Source organism: Schistocerca serialis, chromosome 7, assembly GCF_023864345.2.
Source record: "Schistocerca serialis cubense isolate TAMUIC-IGC-003099 chromosome 7, iqSchSeri2.2, whole genome shotgun sequence".
NCBI lineage: Eukaryota > Metazoa > Arthropoda > Insecta > Orthoptera > Acrididae > Schistocerca > Schistocerca serialis.
In genome coordinates, this window is record NC_064644.1 from 432,187,749 (window position 1) to 432,205,617 (window position 17,869).

Here is a 17,869-nt window from a genome sequence, read left to right on the forward strand (position 1 = left end):
AATCGTACGGTCTCTTTTACAATATCAAAGAGATCAGCAACCGCCAATCAGAATATGAATAGAAGTTCTAGCGGGAGGTTTCTTTTGTAGAGGGTTGTCATTTCAAATTACGTTATTTCACCATTTCATGGTTTTATAAAAGAGAATTGGAAGTATGACTGGTATTATATCACTGTAAGTATTCTGTAAATTCAAACTCTTCTGTCTCTATTCATACAGTTTGAAGAAATCCTCACAAAGTTATTCACTGCTTATTGTGGGCGTGGACTGTTTGAACCATCCAATCACAACGCTTGTGTATTGACTCTCCAGCCATGACAACAAACTTTCGCCATTGCTTGGAGTTGGACGAAGTGCGACAGAGCGTCGTAGTAAATGTGTAAGTTTAATATAATAGTCAGAGATAGTTTTTATGGAGTGAATGATGCTTGTTTTAAACGATAATCTTCCGTAGTAGTTGGTCTTAGAGCCACTTGAATCTGTTGTCACCGGTGACAACTTGACTGTTTTGTTGAATATCATTTTCTTTTAGATCTGTGTTAATTGCAGTTAAGACAAATGTTTCTGCGAGGATGAACGGATTCAGCACTGGCGAAGAAGATTCAAGGGGCCCACCGGACCAAGTGTGCTGTCTAGTGGATGATGGAGAGAGATGTATGCGACCAGCTGGTAACGCGTCATACAGCAAACGAATACAAAAGATCGTCACTCAAAGAAGATTAAAACTGCACATAGACCGTGTGGTAATCTCAACGTCTATTTTTATTCACTAATTGCTTTACCCGGTATTTCGTTAATATTGAAACGTTAGTACTCCACCCAACAAAGCAAAGCTTTATGCGTTATATTCATACTATAGCGCAGTTTGACGTTCGTTCAGAGCAAGTGAGTCCGACGGTGCTGAACGTGTAAAACACACATTGGATGGTGGTGGCATATTTAAAATTCTAAAACAAGTGATACCATCAGGAAAGAATGCCTCGGGTAGGCACCAAATAACACAGTACGAAATCTTTCACATAGACGTTCCAACGTATTGCATCAGACTAATGATGTCACATAATCTGCTGAGAAAGTACTAGTGTTTTTCGCAGTTTAAAGAGTAGTAAATTAACGTCGATTCATTAGTTGACAAACTACCAGGGATAAGTCATTTAACATTCACTATAAACACTATGTATCTCAAAACTCAGATATTTAAATTTGAGTATGTACGCCACAACTTTTTGTATGCGTAATATTTCTTATTAAAGTGAGTGGTTCTTTATTGAAGAGTGCTGTTATGTTTGCCTTCTGACTGATCCACTTCTTTGGGTATGATCGCCCCCCATTTTTAGATTTTCTTTTTTTTTTTATTATTTCAGTGGTACTTCACCCTGTATGAATATTATGCTGTGCATGTTAATGTAGTTTGCTGTGATCAGAGTCCTCTATGGTAGAAGGTAAAAGGGCTGATCTGTGGTATTCTTGTCCCCCCCCCCCCCCCCTCCTTTTTTCCCCTATTGTTTGTTTGTTTGTGTTTACACTTATCTTTAGCATAGGTTTTGTTGGAAGGTAACAGTCTGAGTTACAAAAGCCAATGATAGTGGATAAGAAGAAAGTGTGGGGGGAGAATTGTGATAACAGATTGATCTGAGTTCCATGTTCTTTGTTGGCATCATACGCTCCATATCCGCAGATGTCTTGGTGACTAGTAGTGGCCCCTTATTTGTGATTGTGCCAGCCATGTCTAATTTTGGAAGGGAAAAGGAAGTGATGTATCACCTCTTAATCCCTTCCACAGTCCTGGTATTGTGTGTTCTGTTTTCTTTAAGGAGCATTGGCACCAAACTAGAAGTGACACAGTTGTTTGTGGTAGTAATTTCAGTGTTTATTTTTTTTCAAATCCCACGCCATTCTTGATAAGCAACATGGTGCGACACCGTGATGTTCCTCGCTTTTAGTATTTTATCGTATCTTCTGGAAGATTTCTTAGGTACTAGTGTTCCTACAGTAAACTTGCAATTACTGCATTGGACATTTGATTTATGTAGGTTGAGACGCAGGGAAATTGACTGAGTAAATTTAATATGCTAAAAATGACTTTTTGCATATGTTGCACTTATAAGCAATTTAAGGTTGCGGTGTAATTTTTCTGTTTCGTTTCTGCTTATCATTTATTTTCCTCCTCAGTTTAGCAAAGGAGCTACTAGCCCTTTCAATCTAGCTCACTCACCCTCCTCCCCCCTGCCCCCCAACCACCCTCGTTTGAATTGCTGTCTGCTGTAGGTTGTAGGACTTCTTATAATCTACTTAACAGGAAATTACACATTGCATGTTGATAGTGAGACCATTCCATATTGTTGTCAGCTGTTAGCATAAAGCTGTTTAATGGCAAAATATGCTTGAGTAACCAAATAAATATCACATTGTTTGTTATGAGAGTGTATGTATAATGTTTACGTGTTTCCAGGCGAGGCACATATACATATGTGATTATCATAAGACTGTCATACAGTGTGCACGAACAAAACAAAGACGAAGGAAGGATTCAGAAGATGACTCAAATGAAACTGATACAGATGTTCCTGAAGTGGACTTGTTTCAGCTGCAGGTGAATACGTTACGAAGGTACAAACGCCATTACAAAGTGGCAACGAGGCCAGGCATAAACAAAGCTCAATTAGCTGATGTAAGTACTTGTTGCAAAAACAAATTTCATTGTGTTGCCACGCAGAGAGCTGCTATTCTGCTGCAGTCAGCTTATGCCATGCTTATACTGTTACTATTTTTAAAAGAAGAAAAACTAGGCTAAGTCAAGATCAAAATGATGGTGACTATGATATGCTGTATTGTACAGTTGACAGAATTGGCAATCTTTGTGCAACACAAGACATTTCATTTTTAAAATTTCAATTTATCGCCCAAGATTGCAACTGAAGTTGAGTTGTGGGGGAGAAAATATTTTATTTCTTACAAATCATTCTCTTTCGTATGTCCCTACTTTCATTTTCCATCTCTTATTCTTAAAATATGCAAGAGTGTGGCATGTTGGGAGATAGATGTTAACTTGTTGTGCAGTTTGTTAACAATTTTCGTAATTTGTCATCCTCAGTTATAATATCGCTTTGGTCAAGGTGTACTGGCGGGTGGCTGTAACAGCACTGTTGCCAGACCTTAAGTTGTGTACACATGGTAGCCACATGCATGTCTGTTGCTTGTAGTAGTTCCTGGATTGGTTAAAATCATTGTACAGTATGTCCCTGATTATTGGTGTAATGTGGGGAGAAGATGGATGAATAATTGAAAAATGCAAATAATATTTATTTACAAACACATGCTTTGTTTGAAAGCTTATTCAAGTTCTGTGCATAGGTACCGTAGGTCTGTTCATTTCTTAAATTAGTTTGTGATATTGGTCTACGTGTGAAAGGAGTTGACATTTTTGCATAGCATTTAATTTTCCTTGCAGCAAAAATTTCAATGTGCTGAAACATCTTCTGTCCCATATATTCCAGAAGAGTATCAACACATTGCAGTAAGGTACAATTACTAACAAGGTCACTATCTTCATCCCCACTTTAACATTCAGTGTTCCATTCTTTGTTGTATCTTGAAGCAGCAGTCACAATTTGGTGTCACTCGTGTACTGGAAGCCAGGTTCACGTGCTTCAATCTTCAGCCACTAATTCGATCCTTCTTAGACATATTCAAGCTCATTTAAACCCTTTGCCAGATTCATTATTTGTGCAGTGATTTCATTGACACAGAAACCTCGAAAATCGCTTTCTTCTATATCTCAAAGGATTTTCCAGCATGACCAAGCTAATGTATGTGCCTTGAATTTCTGCCAGGCATCAAAAATTCTGTGGGGTGCCTAAAATTGTCAAATAGATGCTGATTAACATCAGAAAACAGTTAGCTTTTAATTTACATGGAAGAGGTTTGTCGATAACAATGGAAATAAGTACTCTCTTCGCACAGCGGTTCTTTAAACAACGAAAATGGCACTTAGTCACGCCGCAGGTTCCTTATTGCTGTTTGTTAGAGAAGAATATTGCTTTTTTATGCACGATTAGTTTGCTAACTGAGGAATCCACATATGTGTGATTTGGAGTTCACTAATTAAGTTTTTGCAGTGAAATGTTAGTTTACGCTATGTAAGTGTTGGAATTTAAAAACATTGTAAAAGCCTTGTCCTTTGATTCTTTACTTGCAGTCTACAGTTTGTAAAATTATGGACAGTTAGGTATTATCAGAGGTGGGCATGTATGTAAATCACAGACAAAAATGCGTATCTGGGCAATAAATATAACTGCTGGAATTTCAAGCAAAATACCAGGCTAATGAAAATGCGTAATTGGTCTGTACAACATTTTAAAAGCACTGATGTTACCTATAAGGTAACTGAAATATAGATCTGCAGTAAAACCAGATTACTAGGTGACTGATTCCTATGAATACTATCATAGTTTTCTGAAGTGTATGTAGCTGAGCACACCAGTTCCCTATGGAATCCAGTCTCATATTTGTGGGTTTTGGTTACGAAAAACACTAAACAGTAACAGTACATTTTGTTTACATTAAAGTATTCTATTAAATTATAAATGTTACTTCTGCACATCAATTTGAGCAAAGCATAAAATGTCTGTTGTCCATCTCAGTTTTGACTTGTCATCTTCCTCATTTCATTTTCCTCATTTGTCTTCTTTGGTGCTCTCATCGTCTACACTTGTAAGGCGTCATTGCGGTTGATTTTTAGGCTCGGGTGTGGTGTCTCAGGCTACTTCTGCCTCAAAATCTTCATGTGGATTTTGTCCATACTAAATGCGTTTCTACATTGTTAGCTTGTGAAGTAAGTGCTCAACATCTAAGATTTTAAGAATGTTGTTTTTCTTGGCTTCTTCTCCCTTCAATTGACCCAAAGGAGCAGTCTGGTTATACTGGCAATTAATTGGTACTACTTGGTACTCTTTCATTTGTCAGTGCATCTAGAGATTCATCTTTCTTATCCAACACCCCAGCTCTTATGTGTGCAGTTGAAAAGGCAGTATTTTTTGCAGCTGCTCAAGTGGCTATGTCGGCCTACAATGTTTTCTGTGTTGGAGCTAATTTCATGATTACAGAATGATACTTGACGTTGTTGGTGATGATAGAATCTTTACCCAGTAAATTCAAGAAACTGGTCTAAAACAATTTTTAAACTTAGCTGATTTTATTTCCGAAGTATGATTTTCTAACTTGTTTGTTTTGATACATTTGTAAACTAATTGACTTACTTTAACAAAACTAGTCTTAACTCATCCCCTATGCACAACAGTTAGCATGGCCTTGTTCCAAACAGGTACCTTAAGGACCCCACTTTGGATCAAATTCTGCCAGATGTTCTTAAGTGAATGGTTTTTGGGTATGATAAACAAAGTTCATCCAAATAGAATGTAGGTGATGTACCTGAAGTGCATGGTGAATTCATTGTCCACAACAATTTAATTATCTAGGCCACTAAGTCATTGCGGTAAGGTAAAAATTATCTACAATCTTTCTGATGCTTGTATTTAAAACCTATTTAGTTTAATATGTCTCGCAGATCTACCAGATCCTATAAAATTTATTTTTTAATTAACTTTTTTCTCAATTTTTCTGGTGTTGGATACTTACCATTGTCGTAAATTTCTTGATATCATCACTATTGATTATGTCGACTTGTGCATTCTTTCCTAATGTGCGTGCATGTAGATGCTAACAGTTCACCATCATTGTCAACAACATGTTTTAAATATTTAAGATTTTTGGATTATGGGTTCGCATTGCCACCAAATTGTTGCCTTTTTCAGTGCATCATTCCTGCTGTCAGTTCCGTGTTGGGAGTTGTTTGTAAATATAACGCACGTGGCATATAGGAAATCTCTCTCTTCCAGCTTTCTTCATTTTCAGCTTGTAAAAACACTTCCACTCAATAATTAAATCAATAAATTGCACAAATAATACCATAAAACAAACTTAGTCAAATTGTCAAAACTAATAACTCGATAGGGAATGAAAATAGAATTTTGTGAAAATCTACATACTGACTTGCCAGTGTTGTTCTACTGGTGCTCGAACTGGGTAACTCCAGACGCACGGTATTGTCAGTCTCAAATGTTAGAGAGAGAGAGAGAGAGAGAGAGAGCGCTAATAACTAGGCAAAAGTGCATTATCAGGCACTGGTAGGTACCGGCCTTTATGCCTGGTCAGAGCTTTAGTGAATCAGAATATTATTTATCTTTTCTGTAAGAGTTTTTACAGTGGTTTTACATCTTTCTATTGTATACTAATCAGAATTGGTTTTCCTTCCTTTCTTCTGTTTATACTTTAAAGGCAAGAGCTCAATAACAAGTGCAATAATATGGCCTAGTACTGTCTGATATTGCATACTCTCGCGGTTCTAGGCATTCAGTCCGGAACCGCGCGACTGATACGGTCGCAGGTTCGAATCCTGCCTCGGGCACGGATGTGTGTGATGTCCTTAGGTTAGTTAGGTTTAAGTAGTTCTAAGTTCTAGGGGACCGATGACCACATGTGGGAAACATTCCACGTATATATAGCGTACTGTTTGTCGCGATGCAGAACTACATCGTAAAACTGTATTGATTGATAAAGCATCTTTTATTGGATAGTTTCATTACACTAAAATGTTTTGTGTCATTGATGGATGTGGCAGTTGTTTTAAGGCCATTAAATTCTTTATACTTTGAAATATTATTATTTAGTTCTATTGCATTTGTTGGTTTTTATTTTCAGACACTGATGAAGCACTTTAAATCCATACCTGTTAAAGAGAAGGAGATATTGACTTTCTTCATTTACATGGTGAAAACCAACAGCAATAAGCTTGATCAGAAAAACGGAATAAATGTTGATGCAACGTAGATGATTTTACTATGAAATATTCTTGTATGTGCTGTTCGTGGGTCTTCTGAATCGTGTACATAGATGGTAATTCTTAACTTATGAAGAACTGTTGCATTGTGTACATATATGTACTGTTAATTTGTTTTCAGAATTTTATTTATGGTCCTTATAAATTTTCCAAACTTAATTGGAATGCATTGTTGAGATTTCTGTACATTTTGTTAAGTGTTTAAAATGCACATGTGGAATTTGTAAATGTTGAAAAACATGTGATTAAGTTGTGAACTGATTTACATTTATTTGTAAGCAGTCGTCACTGTTTTTGTAGAGATGTGTGTCTTATGTGGAATATTTGAACATATATCGGCACTATTCACTAGCAAATTTTTGTTGCTTGTTGTGTAAATTTTAACATATTTATATAATAAAAACTTATGTCTGTAATTTCTGAAAAATGGCTATCTTGGAACTCCTGCTTATTCTCTTCTGTTTAAACACTGTCAAGATATATTCACAGGCCGCTGACCTTTGACTATTATAATCTTTAGTTCTTTGCACTCAAGGAAGTGTGTATTGTTAGGATCTAATAGCTTGAAATTAAAATGTGTACTTTGACAAGTGGAGATAAGTCTGAGTGACCAATTGTAACAAAAAATAAAATCATAGGTCTTGTAGGAGCCATTATGTCAAACAAGCAAAGTATATGGAAGATTTGAAGGAGTGGATGGGATATAATCTGGAAACAATGAAATCAGTGTACACATTTTTTTACCCAACTCCCACCCCTTCCTCCAAATATAGACATTCCCCTCCCCCTCCCCCTCTCTCTCTCTCTCTCTCTCTCTCTCTCTCTCTCTCTCTCTCTCTCTCTCTGTGTGTGTGTGTGTGTGTGTGTGTGTGTGTGTGTGTGTGTGTGTGTGTGGTGGTGATGAAAACTGCCTGCCTATGCCTATAAAGTAAAACTGTTAGAATCTGTGTGTGGTATGGAGAACACATTGTCCTAAGAGGTTACATTTATGTAACAGAGACCCATAGTGTATATCAGCGCATTTCAGTTTTGGATCTGTTCTTATATTTCATTACAGTGGCTGTCATTTTCATCTTTATTCTGATATATATCAGCAGATTGTATGTAACAGGTTTGTGTGGCTGTTATCCACTGCAAGTATAAAAATATTCATTTTATAAATTGAAATGCATGTTTCTTGCTGCATTTAATATTTACGTAGCAGATGCATTATGTGAATTACATTAAGGTGCCTTGTAGTGGATTTAAATTGGAGTAATCCAGTGTCTTTATTTACTATTAAAAAGTCTTTAATCACGATTTATTTATTAAGGTGACCGGTTTCTACCACTATTGTGGTCATATTCAGACCATTGTGTAGGAACCTCTTTCTGCTAGAGTAGTGATTCTCCAGCAGAAAGAGGTTCTACTAAATGGTCTGAAGATGACAACAGTAGTGGTTGAAACTGGTCACTTTAATTAATAAATAAATAAATCTTGATCGAGACTGTTTTTAATAGTAAATATTTGCAACACATTGATCTGTCACTCCCATAATGTATTCAAAAGTAATTAATCCAGTTCCTTTTTTTGTATGTGATACTTGCAGTTTAGAAAACGCGCACATCACAATTTTTTTGCATTAATAAATCCCTACTTACAGTTGCTAATTTCACCATCTTAAATCTGAGTTTCCTCTCTCATCTGGTCACATGTTAGCCATTGCACTGTTACTTAATTTATGAATTGTATACCTTTTCGTGTCACGCTCTTTTTGTTCAATATAACTGCTGATTTTTTTTCATACAAGAACCATGGTTTCTGTTGCAACTTTGTGTCCTCTTGACGTCACTATTCTTATACATATATATCTCTTTCTCTCTCTGTATCTGTCAGCAGCTGTGAACATGTGTGGTAGGAGCTCCCCATTCTTCTTGCTTGTCAGACTTCCGTTTTAGCTTGTAGTATGAAGAACAACTAATTTCCTCCGTTATTTGTTTAATGTACTCCGGTCTGAGTCTTACTTTGTAATTTCTACCTACTGCCGCTCACCAAACGTTCTTTTCAATAGATTGTCATGTTGAGGTATATGGCCTATTGGCTGAGCCCTTCGTTTTGTTTCATGAGGCTTCTTTTGTCGCTTGCTCTAATGAAAACTTCCTCATTTGGGATCATTTCTCTCCAGCTGATTTTCATAATTCTTCTGTGCACTGTGTTTCAAATGCAGCGAGCCCCTTCTCCTTTCTCACTTATATCGTCCAAACTTAACTGGCATGTGTTGCAGTGCTCCACAGGTAGATCTACATTATTTGTTTTCTCACATCAAGGCTTATATTCTTTGTAGTGAATGCTTTTCTTCTTATTAAAACCATTCTTGGTGTTCTTGCACACTCTCTCCTTGTAGCTTCTTCCATCACTTGTGACTGTACTGCTGTCTTACTTTCCTTGTGTCTACAGCAGACTAGAACTTTTTTTGTGTGTGTTTACTGTCATATGGAATTCCTCCTCCATTATGCTATCCATTGTGTTCAGGAGTTTTTATGCAGGTCTGCTTTTCTTTCTGTGACTAACACTACATCATTGGCAAAATCTCAACATGTTCACCTTATCCCCATGAAATGTTACTCATTTGTTTACTACTTCTCTTGCTCTGTTGATTTACTTCTGTATGTGCAGATTAGGTAAGTATGGGGATAAGGAGCAGTTTTGCCATACCCCCTTCTTGAATGCTAGCTTGATTCTTATTACCATAGAGAACTACTCCAGTTTCATGTGTGTAGTTATTAAAACTGATTCCTATTTGGTGAGCAATACTGAATGATACATTCCAGTCGACATTGTCAAATGCTCTGAATATACTCTGCCCTTCTTCAGCTATGCCCATCTATTCTTCAGTAACAAATAATTTCAAAATCTTTTATTCTGTAATTGGCAATACTCTTTACCTTTCACACATGGCCACATCCCAGGCTTTTATCACATAATGTTTTTTGGAAAGAATATTTGTCAGAGAGAGAGGCACAGTGACTGAGAACATAATTTGTCGTGTGCAACCACTCCATTTCAAATTAAATTACTGGTTTCAGCTGACACTACAGAAACCATAAGTCCAAGGGAATGTCAACTGCACCAGGTGCCTTTCTCTTATTCAGATCTACAGGGTTTTGCTAAATTTTTCTCATGATGTTTCGTCACAGTTCTACTTCATTTCACTCCCCAACATTGTCAAGTTTTTCTTTAAATACCCACCATACATATTCCTTTCACTTTCTTGTTATTTGATTTAATAGTGACTTGGCCACAAGATCCTTTATGTCCATACAGCTGTGTCTCATTTTTCAAAGGTTTCTTTAATTTTGTTTTTGGTGGCATTCACTTGATACATTCAGATAAGCAATTCATTTCAATGTGAATCTTACATTCATGAAACATGTATTTTGAACTTTGATTTGAGGAATAATATCTTTGTGTGTCATAGACTTATTCAGGCTGAAAATGTTGTGAATGAAAGGTGGAATGTGTACTCATTGAACAAGGAAAGATTTAAATTTTATTACCTTAGAAAGAGATAGTGTGAAGTTTGGAAAACGGGCAAACATTTGAAATATAGCTTGAAACTTGTCCCAGCAAGTACAGAAACTTGTTCTATTTTAATTTAGTATTTCTTGCATTAGACACATAAATGATGGCCAAAGTTGCTTTTCCTACTCTGCAGTGTTTGGAGTATGTTCAGTATGGATTGTGATACCTGTGAGGTGATCATTGACTTTTTTCTTGGTTTCCTAATTTTGATTGTGGCATTTACGTGAATGTAGCCAGTTGAGACTACATGCAAATGTCAACACATCTTTGTCCTGTCTGGATTTGTGCTCAGTCTGTAACAACTGTGTGTCGGTGAGTTTTAAAATAGTTTTGTCTTATGGAGACCATATCATTAAGCTCTGTTCATTGCTTGGTAAATTCAAAGTTGTATCACATAGTGCGCTAGATATATTTTTTCCCTATGTCATATGATATATCATTTAGTACACTGTTCTTTGTTTTCCTAATCAGGAAGTCTTTTTGTGCACAAACGTAGACATTCCATTTCACCTGAATCATTAAGCAGCCCCCTCCAGTAAAGATGTTCATAGTGTTTTAAGAAGTTATTTCAGTGATCAATAGGGAAGTTTTGTAATCACTGAAGTGAGATGCACTCACATTTCAGCAGTTTGTCAATGCGAACAACTTACAGGAACTAAATAGACTCCTTTGATAGTGTTCTGTTGTCAGATCATGTAAATAACGAGAAAAATGTATTTGATTAGAATTCATAGTTGCGCATTGGGTTTGGAATATTGGAGACTTTCTTCAAAGAAAGTGGAGCTGCATAGCTATTTGTTTCACAAGGAGAATAAGTTTTCTGGCCTTAAAGCACAAAAGGATGCAGTGTTAATTATTTTGACTGCACATATCAACTGTACAGATTGGATTCGTAGAAACTGTTGACAATTCTCTGAATTGGGTAAGCCATCGGCCTACTAGTTCTTAGAAGTGTGCATATTTGAATTACCACTAAAGGTAATATGGATAATGAAAGGATAAGCTCATATGGTGGGCAGAGCAAAAATACCAATGTGACATTTCTTACTAACACAGAGACAATTGCTTCTACAGTTTGTGTACTGGAAGCTGAAATAGTTTCATAAATACTTGAAATGTGGTGCAACAAATAAAATGTAGTTGCTGGTTTATGCAGAAGTTAGCAGATGCTGTAGTTCCAAATGGCCATACATTAACTTTTACTGTGATGAGTGACATAGGAATTAACAGAATAAAAGCATACTTGCAATCCAATATATAATTGAACAATTTAACTCACTCACACTATCTTAGAAAAGTACAGGGTATTTTGCGGTAATAGATAACCATATAGGCTGCTTGCAGCCATTGTATGGTGCAATGGCCCATTGGTTGGGCAGTGTGACAGTTGGCACTTTGACTTGAACATAGAATAAGCTAAATGAATTAGGAGCAGCCTTGAAAGAAATACAGAGAAAGAAGAAATAAACAAATTGTTGCACCATTTGGCAAGTGTCAGGAGTACCTGCTCAAACTGAATCCTCATAGAGAGCCGTGCATCAGCTGGTTAATTCAGATACTGTAGCTAGAGCTCAGTATTTTAGCTGACGATTGCAGTTTGCATATGATGGGAAGGTTGGTTGTGAAATGCTCTTTCTTTTTGATAAAGTGTCACTCCATTGATTGAAAACGTGAACTTCCATAACACCCTACATACTTGTCAGGTACATAAAGATACTGTGAATGATGGAAATGAGTATGGTTGTAATTTCAGCAGTACAAATTATTGTACAGATGTTTTTGTAGCTCTCTGAACTTCCCTTTTAGGGAATTATCAATAAGACCAGCGGTTATTTCATGCAGGGGTGCAGACCGCCTTTGCATTTCTGACAACAATAATACTATATGCATTTTATTAAAGGTTAGTTTCTGCATGTAGGACAAATCAAGAGCATGCAATTGACATTCTAGTTCACATGCTAAATAAATAAATACAACTATATGCTTCATTAGAAGATGAAGGCAATTTGCGGATCAACTTCTCCATCGACCACAATGCACAGGCTGCATAGAGTTGGTGTACCCATCCAAATTGATCAGTTAGTGCACTGTGTAGGCCTGAATTTGCACACAGCTCTGGAAGCAGATGCTCCTGGTGCACAAGTCTGTAGTGGTAAATAGTACACTGATTTTCTGGGACGACTTGCCAAGGCCACTTCTAGCTCCTCTAGTTCGTTCGTGGTTCAGATCAGTACTGCACCTGGCATGCTGGGCAACAGACAAGTGTCCTGCAGTGTTTGCGTCCTGACTAGAAGGCCATCAGTTTTATAGCACTGGAGACACAATTTTTCAGCATCTCCTGGCATACTTCAAGTTGAAATAGTTAAATGTGAACTGCCGGATGTCAATGTGAAATGGGCACAATATTTGGCAAATGACCACGTTAGTGTCATCAGATGTACCAATGAACAGATTGATAGGGGGGCAGTCTGCACTTTCATCTCCCCCCCCCCCCCCCCCCCCCCCACCCTCTCCCTCTTATCGGCCATCTGTGCCCATTATCCTTATGCTCACTTCTCCTGCTGACTGTTCCCTCCAGGGTTTCTGTCCAGGTGTATGTGCTAGTGGTGCTTTTGTTCCTCAACAGTGAGTCTTGAATTACGTGTGTATGGTCTGTTTGGTTTTGTAAATTTGCATGCTGACATTGTAGACATCAGCAACAGTTTTACAATTTACATGCTCTTAAGCTGTTGTTCTGTAACAATGAGTGTTGTGTTTCTGTGATCTTCATCATGGCCCATCCCACCTAAGATCTGCTTCAGTATCAGGTCTGCTTCTCAATTTGAATTACCCTGAAATGTTTCTAACAATGGAGTTGTTCAAAATATTTAAGTGTGAATGATATTAATTTATATTGTTTAGTGATGGAAGTTATTGTTTGTACCATTGAATTATTGCATGGCCTTATGTCCCCTCGTAACCACTTTAATATTTCAGTATGCCTACACAATTGCCCACAAAGCTCAATGTATGCACCTTTTTACATTTTTATAATTTGGATTCTGATGATGATATTGCTTAATTTTTTCTGTTTCTTTTTTTGCCAGAATACTGATGAAATTTTGCAGTGGTCTCAACTGCAACTTGTGAATTGCATTCTGAAAATGAAGAAAGGGAAGTGTAGGACCTTTGCATTTTTTGGTTACTGTTTTGTAAATGTTTGTTACTTAGTAAATGAAATCAAGTGACAAACGGCTATAACAGTATATTTACATGCAACAAAAGTGTTGCCAGTACCTTCTTTATAGGTGGCTTGTTAATCCAACAGTTATTCTATAGATGTGGTAAGTGCTAAGAGTAATATTGATTGATGTGCCAATAATTAGTCGTTAGTAACTGAAGCCTGTCTAAACAATGTGTACAATGTCTAGAGCACAACAAACTTGTGACTTTCGTATTGGTATTTGCAGTAAAGCAATGTGATAACCTATGCAACTATATAGTAGTATTGAAGTGCAGTACAATTTAGATTGCTTCATAATATTGGATATTTTGTCAAATTTCTATAGAATAGACAAGCACAGTTTGAAAAGTCAACTTTGCTAACGAGGTGTTTTGATCCATTTTTTTGCATAAGTTTGTATTGATGTTGTATGATAGTGTTTCAATGAATTTAATGTTTAAGATCAAATTAAAAGAAAAAGTACCAGTATTCATTTAAGGATTTTATCACAGACCTACTGCTGCAGAGCACTCACTTCAGTGATGATATAACATTTTAAAAAAGTTCTTATGTTACAAGCTATCTCCAGCACAATAATGTCAGGCAGACAGATTGGAGCTGTTAGATTCTAGGTATATCATAATCATTCTCACCTTGAATTCAGATTACATGATAAAATAGTTGAAAGATATTTTCCTGTTAATTCAGCCAGAAACCCTTCTGTCTCAGTTCATTTGTGCGATATCTTTTAATATAAAACAATTAAATTTTAGATGTTACTGCACTGCCTACATTTACATCTGTATTCTGCAAACCACTGTCAAGTGCATGTCAGAGGGTACATCCCATTGTACCATTTATCAGGGATCCTTCCCATTCTATTCATGTAAGGACTGCGGGAAGAATGATTGTTTAAATGTCGGTTTGCTGTAATTAATCTAATCTTGTTCTCACTATCCGTATGCAAGTGATATATAAGGGATTGTAGTATATTCCTAGAGCCATCAGTTAAAGTTGGTTTTTGAAACTTTGTAATTAGGTTTTCTTGGGATAATTTATGTCTTACCTCTTCAAGAGCCTGCCAGTTCAGTTTTTTAGCATCTGTCTTATGCTTTTCCATGAGTCAAACAAATCTGTGACTGTTGGTGCTGATCTTCTCTCCATTTGTTAAATATCCCTTGTTAGTCCTATATGGTAGGGGTCCAACGCACAGTTGAGCAACATCCTAGAATGGGTGCACAAGTGATTTGTAAGCAATTTCCTTTATAGAACAATTGTATTTCCCCAGTATTCCACCTGCTTTACCCATTATTGAGCCTACGTGATCATTCCATTTCATATCCGTAGAAAATGTTAAGTTTTTGTTTGAGCTGGCCAGTTCCAACTGTGACTCATTGATATTCTAGTCTTAGGATGCTGCTATATGTTTTGTGAAGTGTGTAATTTTACATTTCTGATCATGTAAAGCAAGATACCAAATTTTTACACCACTTTGAAATCTTATTAAGAACTGACTGAATATTTATGCAGCTTCTTTCAGACAGTACTCCTTTATAGATTATTGCATCGTTTGCAAAAAGTCCAATGTTACTGTTAATATTGTCCACAAGACCATTAATATAAAACATGAACAGTAAGGGTCCTAACACACTTTCCTGAGACACTCAAAGTTACTTCATCTGACGACGACTCTCCAATCAAGATAACCTTCTGCGTCCTTGCTACTAAAAAAATTATCAATCCAGTCAATAATTTCACTCGATACACAATATGATTGTACTTTTGACAATAAGTGTAGATGCTGTGCTGAGCCAAATGCATTTTGGAAATCAAAAATCCACCTGACTGCCTTAATCCAAACTTTCATTATCCCATGTGAGAAAAGTGAGAGTTGAGTTTTGCATGTGTGATGTTTTCAGAATCCATGCTGGTTGGCAAAGATGTGGTCATTCAGTTCAAGATACCTCATTATGTTTGAGCTCAGAATATTTTCTACCATTCATGTCGAGGATTTATATTGACGCTGACGAACTTATCTTCAGACCTCCACATATCAGAATATTTGTAATAAAGCTTAGAGTAAATGCTGCATGGCTATCAAAAGGTAATTACTGATTGATTAGATAATTTGCTTTTAGTGATGCAGTGCCAAATAAAGATTTAAAAATTTCACTGATGGAAAAGATATACCTTTAAGTAAGTAAATGTAATGGCATAATGATAATAGATTAAATCTGCATTGCTACTTTACAAGATGATGTAGGGAAGAAATAGCGAGTATAGGGGTAACGGACTATCTAATTTTGTGATGACTGAAAAAACATGATTTGTTTCAAACGTTTGTGGTACTAGCTGTTCGTTCTTAGTGAGTTAAACCTATTTTCTGACAAGTTCACCAGTCAGTATCATGTATTTTAAATTTCCCTACATTGGTTAATAATTTTCTTGGCTCTGTTATTTAAGTCTCTTAAGACTTCACCATTGTAGTTGACATATTGTTTGTCGTCATTTAAATTTCAGCTAATACTCAGAGCACCAGATGTAGTCCTCCCCCTTTCAAGAAGTTAAGGTGGCTTGTTTAAAAAGGCAGGAAATGATGTCATATAATCATCTGCAGATAATGCTTCATGACATAATGTACACATTTTTCAAAAAGAGCAACTTTTATGTGGAAAAAGGTAGCAGTTGGTTAAGGGTCATACACTAATAGTTGATCACCTACTTGAATCATAACATACATTCTGTTTGGCACTTCAGCAGCTTGCATTGCGAGAAAGATTATTATTTCAATAATTATTTTTTTCAGATGGCATTGGTATAGCTGCACTTGAATCCAAATACAATTGATGATGAAGATAAATTTGGTGCAGCAGCACAGTTTATGGTATGGTGTATCATTTTCATATTTTCTTGCTGTAATTGCGGTTAATTTGAGTGTGTGTTTTTTATGCTCCATGTTTGGTTTGCATGTGGTATGTTGTTGCAGATTAAGAAGTCACTAGAAAAGTTACATGTAATGGCAACCAACATTATCAGCTGGATAATTTCAGAAATTTGGCATCTTCATCATGTATACTATGGTCCCTACATCCCACCAACAGTCGGATGAACAGCAGTGTTTGCCAATCATGGTAACTCTTACAATGGAAGTTTTTTCACGTGGTAGAATCACATAATTATCATAAATCATTATAAAAATTTGTTTCAGAAGCACGTCAAATGGCAGAGAAATAGAGATTGTGAATTGAAAAAAGTGGAAGCTGCAACTGAAGAAAGAACAATTGATTCAAAGGAGATGCTGAGTTTAGCATAAACACCATGGAGCTGTCAACACTTGATTATCATTGTTTCATTATGCTTCTAAGGCAGTACTCTTGTGAATGATGAGTGTATTTGAACAAAAATGTATTGCAACTAATTTATTAAAGTTGAATTACCAGAGATTCTTTATGTTGTTGTATGTAAAATGTGTAATATTACACCAGTGTCTTCTTTACTGAAGTCATTAGCTATATTGTAAACACAAGGCATATTAAACAGTGGAAACTCCCAGTTGGAATATCAACAATGTAGCTTGAGATAGTGCTATTCAACATGAAGAGGACTCAATAAGTTGCTGACAGACACAATTAAGACACTTGCAAATCAGCTTTTGGCCAGATCATTTGTCAGAAATAAAGAGAAACACGCACCATTCATTCGCACAAGCAACCACACCTCATGCACATATGACTACTGACTTCGGCAGCTAGGACCAGAATGCATTCTGGTCCAAACTGCCAGAGTTGGTGGTCATATGTGCATGAGGTGTGCTTGCTTGTGTGAATGAATGGTGTGCGTTTCTCTTTATTTGTGACAAATGCTCTGGCCAAAAGCTGATTTGCAAGTGTCTTTCGGTAGTGCCTGTCTGCAACATAACATTCAGATCAGGTGAATTTGGTAGCCAAGATGGCAACCTGAGTTCACAATCATGCTCCTCGAACCACTGTAGTAGATTCTAACCTTGATGCATGGGCAGTTATCCTGCTGGAAGATACCATCGCTATCAGGGAAGGCATCACACATGAAGGGTTCACAATAAGGTTCATGGACTCTTTATCTGTTAATGGTGCTTCAGTTATTACTACAGGTCCCGTGGAAGCCCAGATAAATGCTCCTCATAGCAAAATACTGCACCCTCAGCCCTGTCCCTCTCCCAACGGCCTGCA

At 36.7% G+C, this 17,869-nt stretch overlaps 1 protein-coding gene across 6 annotated transcripts; it reads left to right on the forward strand.

The window, feature by feature from the left end:
• The first annotated feature begins 224 nt into the window (after positions 1–224).
• LOC126412592 (histone deacetylase complex subunit SAP30 homolog) lies at positions 225–17,105 on the forward strand. Of its 6 annotated transcripts, XR_007575319.1 has the most exons (9): positions 225–379; positions 533–743; positions 2,453–2,671; positions 6,760–6,954; positions 13,546–13,782; positions 15,581–15,765; positions 16,468–16,545; positions 16,648–16,792; positions 16,870–17,105. XR_007575319.1 is itself a non-coding variant. In XM_050082254.1 (4 exons), the coding sequence occupies exons 1-4, from the start codon at positions 315–317 to the stop codon at positions 6,886–6,888; spliced, it is 624 nt and encodes a 207-aa protein (XP_049938211.1). In that variant the 5' UTR covers positions 225–314; the 3' UTR covers positions 6,889–7,314. The 6 variants fall into 6 exon arrangements, 1 of the variants encoding a protein (XP_049938211.1); XR_007575318.1 differs by lacking the exon at positions 15,581–15,765; XR_007575321.1 differs by lacking the exon at positions 15,581–15,765 and having other exon boundaries at positions 16,873–17,105.
• Positions 17,106–17,869: the final 764 nt, after the last annotated feature.